Here is a 21,869-nt window from a genome sequence, read left to right on the forward strand (position 1 = left end):
GGAAACGGCACAGAAATACCCCCTTAAAAAGTTTAAAAAAAGAAAATCACGTTATAGCTACAAAATGATTACTGGCCTGAAGCGAACAATGCTGTTATCACGCAAGACATTCTTAATGATCTTTTACACCGACTGAGAGATCACAAGATTTATTTGAATAGTCTCATTATCATGAACAGTTTGCACAAAGTACGCGTCCGTATTTATACACGAATATTAAAGCTACATTTAAATTATTCTGGAGTCTCATTCATTATTTGGGAGGCTGTTTTCAATTGTACTACTCAACGCTTCTAAATAATCCTGATCATAGCTTGCCAATTAGGGCATTCATACACTATGCTATTATTAAATACATAATTCATTTTGAATTGCCGACGTGTTTTCTACTCTTTTTCTTCTGTTAAAATGCCTAAAACCTATATAATGTAACGAGTGTTCATTTCGAAGACTACCACGATCCGAGTGCAAAACACGTTTAATATAAGCTTACTGTTTATGAATGTCGTGATGTCGTGCCATTGCGTCAATGTGTTTTGTTTGTATATATATATATATATATATATACCGCTTATATATATATATATATTATATATATATATATCTATATATAGTATATATTATGCGATTATAATATAACTTTGCTAATCTGCGTGTAATAATACTGCTAATCTAAATGTGAAACGAGACTAAATATGAATGTCATTCTGTATTTGAGTAAAACTGTAAGCAAATAATATTTAGCTAACTGAACTATACAATATAGAATTCAATTCTGCCTCAAGTTTGTTGTTGATATTATACAACAGCACAATCCAACCACTTAAGTTGCAGTGTTTCAACACGACGGGCTGACCTGTTGGAAAAAGAGAGCCCAACTTTCGAGAAATATCTATTTATTTCTGAATACCCAGATGCACTTAATTAAAGGGAAAAGGGGATGAAAGGTTAATTTTCGGAGAAAAAACAGCGGTTTTTTTTTTTTGTTTTTTTTTCAGTACATATGGCCAACTAAGTACAAACACAAAGTACACAGAAAAAAAAAAACGACAAAGGTGGAATTAGACACGTTCTATCAGCAGTGATTACACTTCAGTATGTTAATAAGAAGTAGGCTAGTAGTTCTAATATTAATTCAGCATATATGTTTTTTTTTGTGATAAATAGTTTTATTAAACAAGTAAACATTCAAAACATGTACAGTACGTTTGTACAGTTAATTTAGTTAGTAAATTGTTGTTGGTTTAATCACTTAGCTTTAGCTGAATAACGTTTGTAGAGAATACAAAAGTAAAACCATAACTGTAAAAAGCAAAGTAAGTGCTTTCAACTTAATGTATCTGAGCGTGAAATTGTTTTGAAAGTAGCATGCGTAGCGTGTTGTTTTGAACGTATTAGTGTTATGAACGTGAGCTGAGTGTTTTGAAAGTACAATAAAAAAAACACTCAGAGCGTTTTGAAGGTAAGTTGAAAACACTCCCCAGACCCCAGAGTGGTTTTTGGGTTTTTGATTTGCGCGAGTGTCTCGAGCTTACTACAATATTAACAAAGCGACCGAATGCGTCATTGCATACTTGTGAATTAAACGTTACTCCTGCAAGACGCATCCAAATCACGGGATAACTATTGGCACACAATTAAATCGGTGATGTTGTTTCCGTACACACTGGTCTTCACCACGCATCCGTGTCATCAAGTTTGTTTAATTACATGCAGTCAACGACCTCGTCACTTTTCTGGTTTCTTGTCAGTTGCCCTTTTATCCCTCGCACGCTAATTAAAGGACATAATGACTGATCACAGCGTCACAAACATTTGAGTCATTTTATGGAATCGCGGGATTCCCAGACAGATATAGTGTTTTTAAATGAGCAGCTGTTCTCTTTCGGCCCATTATGTCTGTCTCTGGCAGCAACCCTGCTGTTGGGCTTAATCCTGACATGGAGCTGAACTCCCAGTGACAGGATATGCCTTGACTTTCCTTATAAAAACCCACTAACAGGCCTACTTTAGAGAGTGGAGATGTACATTTTTTGGGTCTTCTCTGTAAAAGCAAGCAAGTACAATAAAAACCAACAACAACATGGTAGCCCTAAACAATCATAGATAATGACAGTTTCTAATTCTGTCTGGACTGCTCACATGACCCACCCACGCGTATTCACATACACACAGGAGAGAAGGTTCCTGTCGCGTGGGAAAGTGTGGTAGCAAGCAGGTCGCAGCGCATTTTTACACGGTTATCATCAATCTTTGTTCAAAGTCAAAAAGGTATGTGAACAATAGTAGACTTAATAGGTAACAATACATTGTAAAAAAATGTTTTGAGTTCACAAGCCTCTTACCACGAAAGTTAATTAAACATTAATTTGTATTTTAGTCACACATTTTGTAATTTAAAATTAGGTAATTATGTTTGCAAATCGTTGTTGCAACTAATGTAAATGTAATCCATTAATACAATTCAGTGTAGCTGAATTCATAAGCTATTGTTTTGTTAATATGTTGAACGTCTGTGCTACTCAGGTTTGCAGTCTTAGGTTTCTTAGTTTCAAAAACCACAGGTTGTATGTCTTGTATATATATATATATATATATATATATATATATATATATATATATATATATATATATACACACACACACACACACACACACACACACACACACACACACACTGAGTGTACAAAATAATAGGAACACATTCCTAATATTGAGTTGCACCCCCTTTTGCCCTCAGAACAGCTTCAATTTGTCGGGGCATGGACTCTACAAGGTGTCGAAAGCGTTCCACAGGGATGTTGGCCCATGTTGACTTCAGTGCTTCCCACAGTTGTGTCAAGTTGGCTGGTAGTGGATCTCTACTCCAAATAGCTCGTTCCATCTCATCCCACAGATGCTCAATTGGATTGAGATCTGGTGACTGGGCAGGCCACTGCAGTAAGCTGAATTCACTGTCGTGTTTGTGGAACCATTCCTGGACAATCCTGGCCTTGTGGCATGGGGCATTATTCTGAGAAAAAATCCATTAGCAGATGGATACACTGCTGCCATGAAGGGATGCACCTGATTGGCAGTGATGTTCAGATATCCTGTGGCATTCAAGCGTTGCTCCACTTTTATCAAGGGGCCCAATGTGTGCCCATGAAAACACACCCCACACCATCACACCACCACCACCAGCCTGCAATGTTGACAAGCGGCATGATTGATGCATGTACTCATGTGGTTTTCTCCATACCCTAGTCCTCCCATCAGCGTGAAACAGCAGGAATCGGGATTCATCAGACCAGGCAATGGGACTATTTTCTCTAAGGTCAGGCAGAGGTGGAAGGATATTTAATAAAAATTACTTTTTTGTTAATTAAAACATGTTTTTACAGGGTTTTTTTGTTACGTTCTTTTGTAATGTTGGTTGATCCATTTTATAAGCGCAATAAGGCACTTCAGGGTGTGGGATATACTCTAGTATAATGCTACACATTGTCAGAGTCAGTGGAACTGAATTAGTCAAGGACAGGTGTAATCCTGTACTGCTGATGTGTGGCTGTTAGAAGATGCATCTGCTTAACACCACGGTTAATAGAGCACTCAAAACAATTACTACAAACTAATTGTGGGGATTCATTTTAAGAACCTCTCCCATTCATCAGTTTGCTCCAGCAACATTTAAATGGCATCAGCGCATGTTTCCAGTCCAGGCACAGACATTTCAGTTAGTGCAGAGAATATGAACTCAATCAGCTTTAAATCTATTGAAAAAGGTTCTGTTTCAAGCTGCAAATTCAAGTCCTTTAAATGAAATAGGATTCTGAGCTGTGAAAAAGAGCATTTCAGGACAACGCCACTAAGCCTTTGATCCAGCGCTCATTGTGTTTTTATTTATTTATTTATTTGTAAAAGAGAAAAATATTTGTTAATGTCCCAAAACGAATTTGGAACCGCTTTCATGTTCATTGAAGTCTTTAAATAACAGTGAGCTGTTTCTTTTTTCTCATTGTTGTTATTGACATTGGTATTATTCTATTTCAATAACATGAAACTACTACATGGTTTGTTTCATATGTTTGGATTGGAAACCTTTATTTCAGTGGCTAGGATTCAGTCAGAATTCGAGCACAGCAGTTGTGTATTATGTCAACAGAGACATGCTGTTCATTGCAATACCTGTCCTTCACTGTACCTTGAGCACTGGATCTATAACACTGCTGTACATGCTTGGTGTAATTTAGACCTAAAGCACTCATCAAAGTGACAAAGTTAATTTGCATGCCCCGAAGAGTAAAATACATTATAGAAATAATACATTAGAGAGCCGGAGCAATGTGCAAGTTACTAAAATAATACAGTAACTAAAGATAGTGCAGCAACCCCAATACAACATCATGTCCAGAGCTGAATATATTCCTGAGAGACACCAGAGTAAGACGCTGCTGGGTGGTGTCGAGGACTGAGCCCCGGTCCGGGTTCAGACCCACACACTGTCCTGTGTGCTAATAAACTCCAGAGTAAGACACCGCTGGGAGGTGTCGAGGACTGAGACAAAGACAAAACCCTCCTATTGCAGATCCCACTGCTGCCCTGGGGATAGCACAAAGACAAAACCCTCTCTTTGCAGATCCCACTGCTGCCCTGAGGAGAGCACAAAGACAAAACCCTCTCTTTGCAGATTCCACTGCTGCCCTGAGGAGAGCACAAAGACACCAGAGCGAGGCAGGAGCTGCATTCCCTGGAGGTAAACAAAGTACAGATTGAGTCATTTGGGATGACATTAGAAGGGTCAACAGGGGTTACAAATGGCTTCCAAGCTGTTGTCACTCATGTTGTTTGTCTGAGCAGCTATTGTGCCATGCTGTTTACCATGACTTTTGAACCCTTCTATAATTTATTTGTTAGGGTTATTTTCGCTATATTGTGTAAAATGAGCATTCCTTTAATACTTGTAATGTTTAACTATTAAAGAAATGCAAACAATTTACTAATGCCCAATACTAATTTTGTATTACACAGTCTTTTAGGGGCAATACTTCCATGTTAATTTGTACCTAAAACCAGTGTAATTTGCTGTACACAGAAAGGACTGAAATTTAAATGAGCTCTAGTAAAGGATTTAAAACAGGGCTTATAATAAGTGGCATGTAGGGACAATAAAAGAAAACTCTCATTGGTTATTTTCCATTATGAAGAATACGATTTCATACCAGATAAATGATCTAAATAAACTACAGCATTGTCTTGCCTCATCATCATCTTCATAACAACAGTGACGTGGGTGTCTTCATGACGGTGTATCGCCTCGCTTTGAAGACACTGTCAGACACTGTCACACTGTACACAGCATAGTCACAATTCTGTATTTGGTTTGCAGATTGCTTTTGGTGATTAGAGTAGCACAAGCAACTGGGTTTCTAGTCAACTAACTTGATTTCAAAAAAAGAAAGAAAAAGTGCATTGTAAGTTCTGTACAGTGTGTAGGTTTCCCCCTTCCAAGCTTTTTCCCATTCCAATGCACTTTTCATTGTTGTTGTTCGTGTGAGGTTTCTTTGACACGGCTGCCAGATTGACACACAAGGGAAGTGTCTTGGACTCTGTTGATAATGTCCTAACCCGGTCAGGGAGTGGGCAGCAAGCTATTGGCTTACTCAGCAGATCACAGCCTCTTTAACCAGATGAAGTCAGGACACGGCTGTGTTTTCTTTCAATTACAGTAACACTAAAGCCCTTCAGTAGGATACAGGAGTCCTGCATTGCGGCTCCTCCTGAAGAATTCCACACGCTGGCCCCTGGCTAGGAGTGTCTGATGAATGAGATCGCCTTCCTGGATAATGGAAGCGGGATGATTTGAAGCAGCTGGATTGAGGAAAAGCATCTGTTCCACTTTGAGTTAGTAAACAAACCGTGTGGAGAGCTCGCTGTGATGGAGGCGAATGATGCTTTTCAGGAACATTTACCCAACAAGTGGCTTGTAGCTTTAAATATTTACATCAACCAGTTGCAACCAGTTACAGTACAGCTTAAAAATAGAACATCAATGTTCAAAAGAAAAGCATCAACATCCCATGTCCAGATGGTGATTTTGAGGATAAAACCACCAAAGAAAATAAATAAATAATAACAAAAGTTGTATTAATTTATCATCTGTCTGTGAGGTCTAAAATGACCATAATAGCAAAGAATTACATGGAACAATCCATTACATACTTAATACACAATATATATATATACTACAATAGCAAAGAATCACATGGATCAATGCATTACATACTTAATACACAATATATTTACTACAATAGCAAAGAATCACATGGATCAATGCATTATATGCGGCATGCACAATAGATTTTCTAAACGCTACATAAAATTGGAAACTGATCACAGAAGTCCATTGTCACATGTTACCAATCTGCAACTAAAATGGGAAACTCCATCTGCCTTTATAACAGAATGTAACATTGAGTCAAATCCACAAGAAAGAATCACTGTTTATTGTTATCGGAGGTCATATTATTGAGATTGTTCCAGATTTAAAGATAATGTTATCCTAGTATGGGAATTAATGCAGTGCTTTGAGTTGGGATCTGATGATTGGACTGGCCAAGGGCAGAGTATGAATCCACCCAATGGTTTTTAAAATAGTCCCCCACATCTTTGGATGTATGGATAGGGACTCAATCATTGTGATACTGGCCATCCATGCCACATCATTGTATGACAGAGAGACTCAGTGATCCCCTTTGTTCTCATTCTGTTTGATGTATATACAGTACAGCAGTGATGTACAGTGCTCTTTATATATGAGCATAAGCAAAATGGAGCTCCAGTCATACTGTCTTTATAATGGAGGGTGTGTGGTCCAGTGGTTAAAGAAACAGGCAGGTCCCTGGTTCAAATTACAGCTCAGCCATTGACTTACAGGTTGTGTGAACCTGAGCAAGTCACTTCACCTCTTTGTGCTCCATCCTTCGGGACATGTTGTAAATGACTCTGCAGCTGATGCATAATTCACACACCCTATTCTTGTATCTTGTAACGTGCTTTGTGATGATGGTCCACTATAAAGGCGCAATATAAATATTATTATTATATATATCTGATTATAGCATCCATATGCTCTTACGCTATTCCCCCAATAATAATAATACAGCTATTATTCTTGGATTCATATTCATGCCTCCTCAGACGAGACTGCAAACCCGCTGCAGTCTTTGAAAGAAAAGTGCTAGAAAAGTGTTTGCAAATTATTAATCAACAAACTTTTGATGTTTGATTGATTGCTGTTGAGTCTTCAATTTGACATTCCTGTGATCTAGTCCTTGATTAAATCAAAGTGGATGGTGCTGTCATTGTTATACTCAATGGACCTCATATTGCAAATACATTAGAACATTATACTGTACCATAGTTTGACCCCCACTGTGCAATCTCCCCACATTCATTTCTCTATTGACTTCAGCAGTTGTTCTTGTAGCCATGTTCACCAAATCCGCAGTGATGGATTAACAAGTTTTCATTAATTCAAACCCGAGAATGAAATTTATTTATTACATGTGGTATCCCTTACAAAGGTTTACCATAGTAAAAGCACAGCAAAGTGCAATAAAGGACAGTGAAAACATGGCAAGGCATAGGTAAACATTGTAAAGTTCAGCCAGGTATGGTAAAGCATGTTAATAAACATGACAAGCTAGGGCACAATTTGGTACATGCATAGTAAAACCATAGGAAAAACTGCAATAAATAGTGTGCAAAAATAGTGTGGTAAACATTTTTTAAAGGGATAGATTCTACACAGTGACTGGCTGCAGCACTAAGGGAGGAATGTTAAAGCATTCCTTTAGACAATATTTAGAGACTGACAGCATGTGACGAAGGCACAGGGTTTGCATACATGCCAGTGGTGGTCCTGCACTCTACTGAGCACATGAATCTTGGTGAATGTGCCCAGGGAAACAGAAAAGCTGCTGGTTGTTAGCTGACTATTGCTACTTTAAAGTCTTAATCTCCTGCATCATTTATAGTAGTGTGTATTTAAGCCCTTAATGTCTGCTTCCCTGCACCACCACTGCTCTGATGGCATTGTGTCTGTTTCCAGTGTGGCCCCTTCATTCCCCACTGCTCTGCTGGCATTGTGTCTGCTTCCCGTGTGGCCCCTGCATCCTCACTGCTGTACTGGCATTATGTTCAAGCTTTTATTTCCACATGCATTGATTATTGTAATGGTCTTTTGGCTGGGGTGTCTGGTAAGGTCTGTAAGAGACTCCAGCTAGTACAGAATTCAGCAGCTCAGGTTTTAACTAGAGCTGCTGGATCTGAGCAACCCCAGTCCTGACCTCCGTTCATTGACCGCCAGTGAGATTCAGGGTTGATTTTAAGATTTTTAGCTACAGGGCACTTAATAATTTGTAGCTTAAATATCTAAAAGACCGCTTAGGTGTTTATGTCCCCTCTCATGCCCTGAGACAAGATGATCTAAATTTTCTAGTGGTTCCTAAAGTCTGCAGTTGATGGGTGACTGGGCTTTCTCTTGTTATGCCCCTTGCCTGTGGAACTCACTGCCACTGATTGTAAGGCAGGCTCAATCTCTTGATGTTTTTAAATCTCGCCTGAAGACCTACTTTTATATTAAAGCTTTTTTAAATTATTTCTGTTTTTTCATTTTTTTAATTTTTTATTCTTTATAATTGTATGGGTGTTGATTTTATTTTATTTTTGCTTGGTTTGTTATATTGTTACTGTTGTAAAGCGCCTTGAGATCTTTTGCAAGACGCTTTATAAATTCAATAAATGATTATTATTTATTATTATTATTATTATTATTATTATTATTATTATTATTATTATTATTATGATGATGATTATGTCTGCTTCCCATGTGGTCCCTCCAGCTCTACTCGCCTCCTTGCATTTCTGCACTGTGCTTGTTCTCAGAACACTGCTGCTCTCTCTGGGGCTTGCTGATTGATTGCACTGTTTTTCATGTTGCTGTAACTTGGTCTGGGCTTCCTGATTGATACCATTGTTTTTTGATGCTGCTGAAGCTTAGTCTGGACAGCCTACTCTCAAGGGTTTATAATGTTAAAGAGATAATGGCTTGGGGAGCAAGAAGTTCTTATTAATTGTTTTCATTGCATTTGTATGTGAAAGTAAAGGAAGCTCTTATTATTAATAACATCAAAATTATAATTAGCAAATTTATTAAACCAATTATATATATATATATATATATATATATATATATATATATATATATATATATATATATATATATACACACACACACACACACACACACACACACACACACACATACAGTGCCTATAGAAAGTCTACACCCCCTTTCAAAATGTTCACCTTTGTTGCCTTATAGCCTGGAATTAAAATATATATATATTTTTTTTTCATTTATCTGCACATCCTACTCCACAACTTTCAAGTGAAAAAGATATTCTAGAAATGTGTAGAAAACAAATAAAAAAATAAAAACTGAAATAGCTTGGTTGGATAAGTATCCATCTCATTGTAATAGCAATCCTAAAATAGCTCAGGTGTAAACAATCGCCTTCAAAATCACACACCAAGTTAAGTGGCCTACACCTGTGTTAAATTGTAGTGATTCACATGATTTCAGGACAAATTCAGCAGTTCCTGTAGGTTCCCTCTGCTGGGTAGTACATTTCAAAGCAAAGACTCAACCATGAGCACCAAAGCACTTTCAAAAGCACTCCGGGACAAAGTTGTTGAAAGGCACAGATCGGGGATGGGTATAAAAAAATATCAAAGGCCTTGAATATCCCTTGGAGCACAGTAAAGACGATTATTAAGAAGTGTAAGGTGTATGGCACCACCAAGACCCTGCCTAGATCAGGCCGTCTCCAAACTGGATGACTGAGCAAGAAGGAGACTGATCAGAGAGGCTACCAAGAGGCCAATGGAAACTTTGCAAGAGCTACAGGCTTTTATGGCCAAGACTGGTCAAGCACTCCACAAATCTGGCCTGTATGGTAAGGTGGCAAGAAGGAAGCCATTACTCAAGAAAGTCCACCTTGAATCCTGTTTGAAATGTGCAAAAAAAACACTCAGGAGATTCTGTAGCCATGTGGCAAAAAAGTTTTTTGGTCTGAAGAAACTAAAATTGAACTTTTTGGCCTGAATGCAAGGCGTTATGTTTGGCGCAAACCCAACATAGCGCATCACCCAAAGAACACAATCCCTACTGTGATGCATGGTGGCAGCATCATGTTATGGGGATGTTTCTCATCGGCAGGAACAGGGGGAAAATGAATGTAAAGTAGAGAGAAGTCCTTGAGGAAAACCTGCTGCCCTCTGCAAGAAAGCTCAAACTGGGATGGAAGTTCACCTTTCAGTATGACAACGACTCAAAACACACAGCCAAAGCTGGCTAAGGAACATGAAAAAGGTGTGCAAAGTTGGTAGAGACGTATCCCAACAGACTCACAGCTATAATTGCTGCCAAAGGTGCTTCCACCAAGTATTAACTTGAGGATGGAGACTTATCCAATTATGATCTTTCAGTTTTGTATTTTCTCAATAAAAACATTTTCCCCCTTAACAGTGTGGAGTGTGGTGTGTAGATAAGTGGGGAAAAAAATCCTCATTTAAATGCATGAAACTCTGAGGCACTGACACAACAAAATGTGAAAAAAAGTTCAAGCGGGTGTAGACTTTCTATAGGCACTATATATATATATATATATATATATATATATATATATATATATATATATATATATACAGTGCCATGAAAAAGTATTTGCCCCCTGTCTGATTTTCTGCATTTTTGCATATTTTTTGACAGAGATTGTTATCAGATCTGCAACCAAAATCTAATATTAGATCCTGAGTGAACAAATAACCCAAAATTTTGATTCTTATTTCATTTATTTATAAAAGAAAGTTATGCAACACCCAATGCCCCCGTGTGAAAAAGTAATCACCCCCAGACTCAATAACTGGTTACGCCACCTTTAGCAGCAATGACTGCAACCAAACGCTTCCTATAGTTATTGATCAGTCTCTCACAGCGCCGTGGAGGAATTTTGGTCCACTCTTTCATGCAGAACTGCTTCAACTCAGTGACATTTGTGGGTTTTCAAGTATAAATTGCTCGTTTCAGGTCCTGCCACAATATCTCAATGGGGTTTAGGTCTGGACTTTCACTAGGCCATTCCACAACTTTAAATTTCTTGTTCTTCAACCATTCTGATGCAGACTTGTTTCGGATCATTGTCTTGCTGCATAACCCAGCTGCGCTTCAGCTTCAGCTCACGGATGGATGGCCTGACATTCTCCTGTAGAATTCTCTGATAGAGAGCAGAATTCATGGTTCCTTCAATGATGACAAGTAGTCCAGGTCCTGATGCAGCAAAGCATCAGCAAGTTCCACTTTTGACTCATCTGTCCATAGAACATTGTTCCAGAACTCTTGAGGATCATCCAGGTGCTTTTTGGCAAACTTCAGACGAGCATTCATGTTCTTCTTAGTGAGCAGTGGTTTCCGCCTTGCTACTCTGCCATGAATCCCATTTTTGCCCAGTGGCTTTCTGATGCATGAACACTGACCTTAGCCGAGGCAAGATGAGCCTGCAGATCCCTGGATGTTGTTCTAGGGTTCTTTGTGACTTCCTAGTCGATTTTACACCTTGTTTTTGGAGAGATTTTGGCAGGACGGCCACTCCTGGAAAGATTCAGTACTGTCCCAAACTTTCTCCATTTGGACAATATGGCTCTGACTGTGGTTTGTTGGAGACCCAGAGCCTTAGAAATGGCTTTGTAACCCTTTCCAGACTGATAGGCATCAAAACTTTTTTCCAGAGGTCTTCAGAATTTTCTTTTGATCGTGGCATGATGTGCCTGTAGAACCTGTGTGCTGACAACTTCACTCTAATGGTAAGGGCCAAAGTTAGTCAGATTTATATTGGGTAGGGCTGACTCAAATTAGGCCTGATTGTTAACCAATGTATTCAAACAGCTGACACTAATTATCCCTTGAGTTAACTAGGGGAGGCAATAACTTTTTCACACCTGAAGATTGCATGTTTGATTACCCTGACCACCAAACAAATGAAAGAAGCAGCAAACTTTGGTGTCATTTTTTCTCTCAAACGCCGTCTATATACTACTACAACCCACAAACAGATCTGACCAAATTCAATAAGAAAAATGTACAAAAATGCAGAAAATCAGACAGGGGGCAAATACTTTTTCACGGCACTATGTGTGTGTGTGTGTGTGTGTGTGTCTATATATAGACACCTCCAAAATTATTGGCACCCTTCATAAAGATGAGCAAAAAAAGCTGTATAAAATAAACAACACAAGTAATGAGCTATATTGTAATTTTCCAACATCTGGAATATATTGTACTTTATTAGTGATTCAAGGGAAACAACCAAAATTACACATTTTTCAAATTATAAATTTATTTTCAAAAAAATGTAAGTGTCAAAATTTTTGGCACCCTTGTTTTCAATACTTGTTGCCAGTGGTGCTCTGCGTACTCTGGGCTTGATTGCTGGCCTCTGTGGTGATATCTCCAAAATGGCGACAGCTGCAGTTCCGTGGCAACAAAACTAAATATTTTTAAACTTAATCTACCGTGTCAGCTCTCAATGTTCATTCCTATTTGCAAATTCAATAAGAAGAAGACAGTCTAAACTTTCAGTCTGTTCTCGCCCTTCTTTGTAGGTCATTTAGAAATGTGAAAAAAAATGACTTTGTCACTCTGATTTTTTTAAATCTAAACCAATCAGGGCCGTCATAACATTTACATGATTTTTTGTTTCAGGTGGCAGCATCATCGTCATTAAATATTTAGCCAATCAGATCAGGTAGTTTTTAGATATGAGGGCGTTAATATTAAACACACTTGGAAAAGTGGCATCACCATCTCACTGACTGCTACCTGTGTCACGTTGTACACACAGCGAACTCGAAGTACACCAATGAGCGCTTCGGCAGCAGCAGCAGCACGTGACCATGAAGACAAGAACCACAGCCGGGAATGGGAAACCACTAGCTGTACAAAATTAGGAACAGATTTAGTAATTGATTCCACTAGAAATAGAAATGATAAATTAGATCTAAATATTTAAAATTTAAAGAGCTTAAATACAGCAACAAAAAAGGAAAGTAGAAAAGTACTTTAAAAGAAAATGTGAAACTACAGGACAGATGAATAGTGATTTGTCGGTCGGACTTAGTGCATTGAGCGCAGCTGCGTCGTGTATTTAACACCTACAATGCATTTTAAAAAAACGATACGGTATATTTTTTTATTTTACTAATAATATAATATATTCTCTTTTGTAAAAGCCATTAATAGTTTGGTTTCGATGTATTTGTTTAAGAGATCACGCGACTTTAAAAATGACCCAGCTACATTTTTGTTGGTCGGACTTAGTGCACTGAGTGCAGCTGCGTCAGTGCCGCCCCTCTGCATCCTCTGACCATATTAGGAAGCACTGTTTTTAAGATGACAGTTTAAACGTATAAAATATCAACACTCCAGTTAACGCAGTTCTTTAACTAGGATTATATTTGTTTTCTTTTAAATGTTATTATTTCTGTACAAATGCGTTACGAATTTTAATAAAGAAAGCTTGAAGAAGACATGACTTGTAAAAGAAAATCCAAGATGGCCGCTGTCAGAAAGAGAAGCTAAATTTGATAGGCAAAAAATACTTTTTATATGTTTAAAAATATTTTTCATTTGTTTTAATTTCATATATGTTTAAGTTAGAATAAAACTAATTACAAAAGTTTTTTTTTTTTTTATTGTTGAAATCTAAAATTTCGTTTGACCACCTTACAATTAGTCAGATACAAAAACAAACCAATCACAAAACACTCAGTCCTTGTTTCCTCCCATCAACCACAAAAAAGAAAACGATTACGGCATCACGTCCCCCTAAAGTACTCATAGCCCCGTCCCCTCCTATAGCTAGTTCAATCACGTCTCCTCCAACTCATGAAAGAAACTTTGCTTACCATACTAGGGTGATGATTCCTGGTACCGTGAAGCTGTCCCTTTCCTGAATGGCCAGCTTCAGACTGCCCCCGAAATGAACTGCCCAACCATTCAGTATGGGACCCGCAATTCCTGCTGTGCAGTGCTCTCACAAGTCGAGAGGGAGATTGTTGATTTGGATTCATTCACTCTTTGTCACAGATGACCATTGTAAAATGTTGATTTTGGGGTCAATTAACCATTTCTTTGTGGATTTTGATGTGTGCTTGGCGTCATTGTCTTTCTGGAAGATTTACTTGTAGCCAAGTTTCAGCCTCCTGGCAGAGTCAACCAGGTTTTTGGCTAAAACGTCCTGGTACTTGGTAGAGTTCATGATGTCGTTGACCTTAACAAGGGCCCCAGGACCAGTGGAAGCAAAACAGCCACATAACATCAAAGATCCACCACCATATTTTACAGTAGGTATGAGGTTCTTTTCTGCATACGCATCCTTCTTTCGATGTCAAACCCATAGCTGGTGTGCATGGCCAAAGAGCTCTATTTTCATCTCATCTGACCGTAGCATCCAGTTCCAATCCAAGCACCAATGCCGTTTAGCAAACTCCAGGCGCTTACATTTATTGGTTGCTCTCAATAAAGGCTTTTTTTTCTTCCAAATAGGTTATTGGCATGGAGGTGGCATCTAATTGTAGATTTGGAGATTTGGTGACCCCAAGATGCAACAAAGTTCTATAATTCTCCAACTGTGGCCCTTGGATTCTTCTTTGCCTCCCGAACCATCTTCTTCACTGTGCGTGGGGGCAAGATGCACTTGTGTCCTCTACCAGGCAGATTTACCACTGTTCCACTGGTTTTGAGCTTCTTAATTATTGCCCTAATAGTGGTAAGTGATATATTTAGGTTTTTAGCTATTTTTTGTACCCATGCCAATTTTATGAAGGTCAACAACCATTTGCCTTTTCCCATGGTAATGGATGATAAATGGATTTTACATGTGTGTTACCTCATGTTTATACCCCAGTGAAACAGAAAGCCATGGAAGGCCACAATACAGTTCCTAAAGACTGAGATGTACTTAAACAAGTAGAATGTTAATGCAGATTTAATTTTGTTTGATTTTATTTATAAGAGTCTTTAGGGTTGCCAATAATTTTCACACCTATCTTTTTGAGAGAAAAAAAAAATTACTTCTTAAAAATAAACGTTTTCTCTGAGCAATTGTATTAGTATAAAATAATATAGTTTTCCCATAGCTTTTGAGCATAAAATATAGCTCATTACCTGTGTTGTTTATTTTATACAGCCTTTTTTTGCTCATCTTTATCAAGGATGCCAATAATTTTGGAGGTGTATATATATATATATATATATATATATATATATATATATATATATATATAATGTGTGTGTGTGTATTGGGTTGGACTGGATTATACTGCTGGTGCTCCACCATTAGCATCGAAAAGGGTAAATAAATAAATAATTACATAAATACATAGTAATATTGTGATCGTTAGTGACCCTGCTTTTCTTGGGCCAAGAATGGGGTCCCCAGGATCAATTCCTTTACAGAATAATAATATGCTATTGCTACATTACTATTGCTAACTCCATAAACAGTGTTGTGAAATGCTTTTCTAATGAGTACGACTGGGTCACTACTAATCACACTGGTTAACGTGCTTGCTTGAAGAGATTGTTGACTTGGTTTTGCCAACAGTGAAATGTTTGTAATGGTATTTGCAACAGAGACAAGTAATTTCATAAATATGAGACAGCGGGACAAAGGGTTCTTTCGAGGTTTAAACTGCATTATTACTTACTCTTCTTTTCTTGGGTGTCTCCTTTAATTTTGTAATTCAAGAAATGATTTGGAAGGATAACAAGACAAAAATGGGAATTTGACTGCCTTTGGAATGTAATAAAATATTGTCATTATTTGAATTGTTTTATGCCAAGTGCACTCATGCATGTTGTGACCATAACATGATTTGATTTGTATTTGATGTGTGTAAAATACTACATGTGTTATTGCAATAATGACACGGACATAGGGGCCGATATAAGGATATATGCAAAGTGATTTGCAGCTGTAAAACACCCATATTGCTGCCAAAAACTATGTTTAGCTGGTGTAAATTGGGGCTTTAATGGTCACTAAAAATGCAGTGCATGTAAAGAATGTTTTTTACCTGGCTTTCTGCATCTGCTGTCAAATTCACACATAGCCATCATTAATCAATTTAAATTATATTGAAATGTATTCAAATGAAGAAAAGAGCGTGAAATTGTGTGGGATCTAAGATTTTTGCCTTCACTTGGGCAATTGCTGACCCTCCCATAATTTTACACCTCCTCTGACAAGGTGCAAATCATTGTAGAAGCAAGTAATTAAGAGCTGTATAAAACCACACACACACACTGTCATTGGGCTCAGAACGGCTGCTGTGGCACACTTCCTGATGTGACAACGCTTGGCTCTTGTTGAGGACAGGCAGGAAAACCTTCAGAAGAGAAAGACAAGATGGAAGAGGCCCTGCATATTCAATCCCAGGGTCACTTTGTTTGGGATGGCTGACTTTGTGTGTCAGCTGTGATGTGGATGTGGCCCTCCATCCTGTTCCTGCTGCACGCCAGTCCTGTGTTGTGAGTTTCGCTTTTGATTGCTGATGCAGGTCCTGCCCTTTTTCACCTGGTTGACTGTCCTCCTGGTAACACCGACAGCATTGACTTTCTCCACTATAGAGGACAATTTGGCCTCTTTGGTAGTATAACTGATGCTGGTTAAGGCTTTTCCAAATAACTGAATTTCATGCTGAGTGACCTCAGCTGTAAGGATTCTCAGCTCCTCCTCAGAAAACTTTTCTTTTCTTTTCTGTGTGCCAAGTGGACTTTGCTGCCCTTTGTCGACATTTTTTGTTTGTTTGATTTTTATGCTCCACAAATCTCATACAGCGCCTACTGCTGTCTGTACTCCTAACTCACCTCACCTCTGGACTGTAAGTGCGGCCGCTAAATAGCCCGATGCACAGGCAGCGTTCATTGCGACCCTCAGTATCATGACTGCAGCTCATTATTACTCCTGATCTATTTGCATTGCTCTTGAGCTTATATAGGCTGCAGTGCAAAATAATTGTCTGGCCACGAGGCAATTTGGATTTTGCAGTGGCAATTGTTTGTGCTGCGCCTGTCCTTATATCAGCTCCTTAGTGCATGGAGTTGTTGGGTGTGACAACCAGGGTTCCTAGGAATCCGTTTTATGTTGTCAGAGAATTTGTAGTTTTACACTTAAGGCTTTTTTTGTTTGTTTTGATAACCATATCAATACACGTATCACATATAATCATCCACACAGGCAACTTTGCTTTAAAATTACATAAACATACTTGTTTAATAAAACTGCTTCTGGTGTACAGGTCAAGGTTGGGCAAGGCTCACCGACAGTGTCACATTCATGTTGAAATAGAGCTTCTGTATCCAGTGCGTTGTTACGACTGAACAAGCGGTTTAAAGGTGCCGAAAATGATAAAAATCACCCCTAAAGATCAGGTTAATGAGTTTGGCAATAGCCATCCAGTTGACAAAGACTAACTCGGAGATAAACTAACATGAACACTATTTTTGGTTTGTATTATTACTACACAGATGTATTGTAATGTTTAAAGTAAAATGATAAGTTTGTTTATATTATCTGGTTAGCATGTAACTTCCTTATAATTTAAAAGTGTACCAATAAAAACTTCTCATGTTAACTGTTATTCAATTCTACTATTTGTGTCAATTTTATTTTAATTGTAAAACAATGCAGATTTTCCTTTTTTTATTGCAGAAAACTAGGATTCCTAGTGCTACAGTAACTCACTAAGAGGCTGTTTTTATATACTAGGGGGCACTTGCCTCAATTGTAGAGGTGTCCACTGGGTGACACTTAATGGACAGCAATACATGTTGACGTTGTAACTTCCCTAAGATCAAATAAAACTGAACCAAATTAAACAACACTCATCTGAAGCTTAATAGCCTTGTCCATTCATAAACATGAACCTGCAATACTGGTCCAACTTAGTTCAATGTGTTTAACTAGTCCATTTATTTTATATCACACTTCAGTGCCAGATTGACATAGCTCAGTCCAGCCTTTGGAATCTGGTTTGACTTCATGCATGTTCTCTTGTGAAGTCAGTGTGAATCTCTGAAGGTTACAATGACTAAAAAGAGAGATCTGGAAGAAGACAGAAAGACGCAGGGTCACAGGTCAGCAATGTCTCCCACCCTCTGTGTTTCATAGCCCTTCCATTTCTGCATCTCGTTTTCGATCTCCGTGGCAATAGGTGTGAAATCCCTTGGCTGGTCTTTGTAAACTTTGCAAATGCCTCTCACTAATATGGAAATTAAAACTGGAACCCTAACATTCATTTTCTTGTGTGCCAATGCAAATGGCACTGTCATGAAACTATGTCAGGAAATCATGTAGAAGTTGTACATACAGTATATGTACAGACATTAATAGGGTTATGGAAACAACCAAACAACGCTCCAGATAATGACTTCCTAGTTTTATTTTATTTATTTTTTTCTGTGAAGATAGCATCATATTCAAACTAGTCACCATCCACAGTCTGAGAGACACTCCCATGCTTCATAGGTCTGTCACTAAGATAGTCCAAGCAGGAGCTGTGATGCCTGCTTCATTATATATAGCGGCAGCTCTCCTGCTAATCTTTGAATGACCCATCATTGACTGATCAAAGTAATACACTGAAACTTAATCTCACCCTATTTCAACCCGATCACATTTTTAATAAAAGACTAACTCACAGTGCAAAGTGTATACTGTAAACAAGTGTGTCACCGCTGGCCTTGTATAGAGGACCACAGATACTTTTACTGGAAGAGACAATGAAAAAACAGCAGTGAAAGAGTCAGTAGAGACATGCCTCCTCTACTCAGCCTTTATTGTCATTGCTGGAGCGTGGAAATCATGTAGAAATCACACATATACACAGTAGAACTCGTGCAAGACTGGCAGATGCCCACAGGAGTCAGTTAACTGCTAAATATAGAATGTATTTCTCCAGTACAAAACACAGGCTGTTTTCTATTCAACTACAAGACTAGCTGTAATAAACATACAAATTTCAGATATTAGAAATTAATTACAAAAAAAGGCAGCTGCATGGGCTAAAGGGTATAAACATTTGATAGATTATATAAATACAATGAGATGCACCAAGCATACTCTTTAAAAAAAAAAATACGAAAAAGTCAGAGATTTGTTCAAACTGTTTTTCACTCTTCATTTTGGAGACCCTTGTGGCACATAAAACACAAGTGGAACAGGGAATGAAGACTCTACATTGAAAAGCCCAGGACAGGCTTTGAGAACAGCAGTAATGTACACATGCATGACAGCAGTGGCACAGAGGCAGGAGACAGGAGGGACCTTGCTGACAGGTGGAAGGCATTAGGCGTCAGACAGGGACTTGTCACAAACAGCTGCTCTGGCACTTGATTGATAGTGTTTTTACTCTGCTGATGAGAATGCTGCAGCATTCTAAAGCATTGAACCAAACGGTAAAGCACAACATACCACAGTCTTCATGTGAGGTTTCAGATAGTATGCTTAAATTAAAACTAAAATGATCACAAAGCCTGTAGGGGGATGTGCAGACTTACATAAATCTAAGACAATATTAGAGTTGTTGGTCTTTTAAAACTGCTTTTTAGAAGATATTTCTACAGCAACTCAGAAAGGAAGATCAACAGTAACACCAGACATTTATCTGATGACCATACAAATACATTACAGCAGTGCTGTTTAAAATGAAGCCAAGATCTAGCAAAACTAAGTAAAGACCTAGAATGCACTCGTCATTACCAATGGATGAAAATGAAGATCCCTTATTTTTACTCTACAGCATCCAAATACATTTCACTTTTGGTAACATTTACTGATCTCCTTCTACTGTATAGCTATGGCCAACTGTTTTGCAGCACCCAACAGAATTAATTCATGTTGATTCATAAAGTCAATGAAACCTGCTGAATAATATCATGTTAACATATTTAATTACATGCAGCTTTGTAGTTTTCCATATAGTTAACAATAAGTTAACTGAAAAATTTGACATTTTGAAATCTATCGGGAAATACTATACTACTATTATGGCTTACGGTAGACATTTGAGATATCATTTTGTAGTTTATTTGTACATAATTTAGATATTTTATTTAACATTACGTAATCAATTATGTCTCAATCCTACATTTCTAGGGAATGCAAAACTTTTGGCCATAAGTAATTTGTAGACATATCATATAAGGCTAGACTAGAACTAGCATTGCTAAAACATCCTTGCTATCAAAATGATATATATATATATATATATATATATATTATATATAATATATATATATATTAGTCACAGAGAAAAAAAGTTTCACTTCAACATAGTCACAGAGAAAAAAAGTTTCACTTCAACAAATGCCCAACACGTTATTTTCTCTACACAGTTTAAATAAAATAGCACAAATAGTGGTAAACAAGATTTAGTTTTTTCTAATTTAGTAGTATGATTTTTTTTTTTTTTACATTTAATTTAAAATGGATTAAATATGTTGCCAGTAGCTTTTAGGATCTTATCCAATTATAGTAAAATACATTATTCACATACGCCACTCGAACACAACGACATGTACAGTACAGTTAAACACGGAAGTGTTTTTCTGGATAGTTTGTGCTACCAGTGTGGATTAAAAGACATGTCATACTCTTCCAGGCTCCATGTCCTTCTCCTCCAGCTGGCCAATGAGCTGGATGAAGCTTTCTCTTACTGCCTCTATGTTCTCCAACGATGAGGGCTGCAGAATCCATCGCTTCCCCCGGGCCAGGGGCTCCAGCTCAAAATACTTCTTTATCTACAAGAACAACATAGAAATAGATAGATATTCAACAAGACTTTCTGCAGCCTCGTTTCAGTCCCATGTCAGTACTGATAAAAATGAGGAGCCAAAACATTGTTTGATTTGGCGACAGGTTTGGTAGTTTGCTTGTTTTTTGATTGTTGGGGATGAACGCAGTGCAAGTTTGGAAACTGAATGAATGTGTGAATTTTTCTTCACGAAGCAGAGTAGCTGTGTTTTGATTCACTTTTTGTTCATGTCATTGATGTTTGTATGTTCTTCTTTTTGCACTATATTGCACAACAAGGCACTCATAAAGAAGTGTGGTACTGTTTATAAACGTTGTGTCTTCTGGGATACTGCCATTCACATGACTTATCTTTACATGCAATCATGTTGAGATGGTCAACGCAAGGTCTAGTCTGTCTGGTCTTTGTAATCATGTTGAGATGGTCAACGCAAGGTCTAGTCTGTCTGGTCTTTGTAATCATGTTGAGATGGTCAAGGCAAGGTCTTGTCTTGGTCTGGTATCTTTGTAATCAATGTTGAGATGGTCGAGGCAAGGTCTAGTCTGTCTGGTATCTGTAATCATGTTGAAATGGTCGAGGCAAGGTCTAGTCTGTCTGGTATCTTTGTAATCATGTTGAAATGGTCGAGGCAAGGTCTAGTTTTTGTCCTATACAATTGACACAATTGGTACTAATACTGCTGTTAACATATACAAATTAACTCATGTTACTAAGTCTGTGGTAATTACCTTTAAATTATAGCTAATCAAACCATTTTTTCATATTTTCATTGAATATTCAGGTCATGTTTTAATAACACAAATTATATATATATATATATATATATATATATATATATATATATATATATATATATATATATATATATAGTGGTGAAATGTACAGTCTTCATTTTGGACAAATAAATCTTATTGCTAAATGCAACTATACAATTCTGTAGGGATTGGTAG

The 21,869-nt window shown here is 37.7% G+C and overlaps 1 protein-coding gene across 3 annotated transcripts in view; it reads right to left on the minus strand.

Annotated features, from left to right (window-relative positions):
* LOC121299835 (ADP-ribosylation factor-like protein 15) overlaps positions 1-21,869 on the minus strand; it is a 152,043-nt gene that overhangs the window by 17,239 nt on the left and 112,935 nt on the right. The window contains exon 6 of one of the 3 annotated variants that reach the window (XM_041227982.1): positions 20,445-20,905. The exons of 1 other annotated variant lie outside the window; for it this stretch is intronic. In XM_041227982.1, coding sequence (XP_041083916.1) covers positions 20,753-20,905 — 153 coding nt within the window. In that variant the 3' untranslated portion in view covers positions 20,445-20,752. Of the gene's footprint in view, positions 1-20,444; positions 20,906-21,869 lie in introns of those variants that run through there. One more of the 3 variants, XM_041227972.1, reaches the window with a different exon arrangement.

The sequence above is a fragment of the Polyodon spathula genome, chromosome 2 (genome assembly GCF_017654505.1).
Source record: "Polyodon spathula isolate WHYD16114869_AA chromosome 2, ASM1765450v1, whole genome shotgun sequence".
Classification (NCBI taxonomy): Eukaryota; Metazoa; Chordata; class Actinopteri; order Acipenseriformes; family Polyodontidae; genus Polyodon; species Polyodon spathula.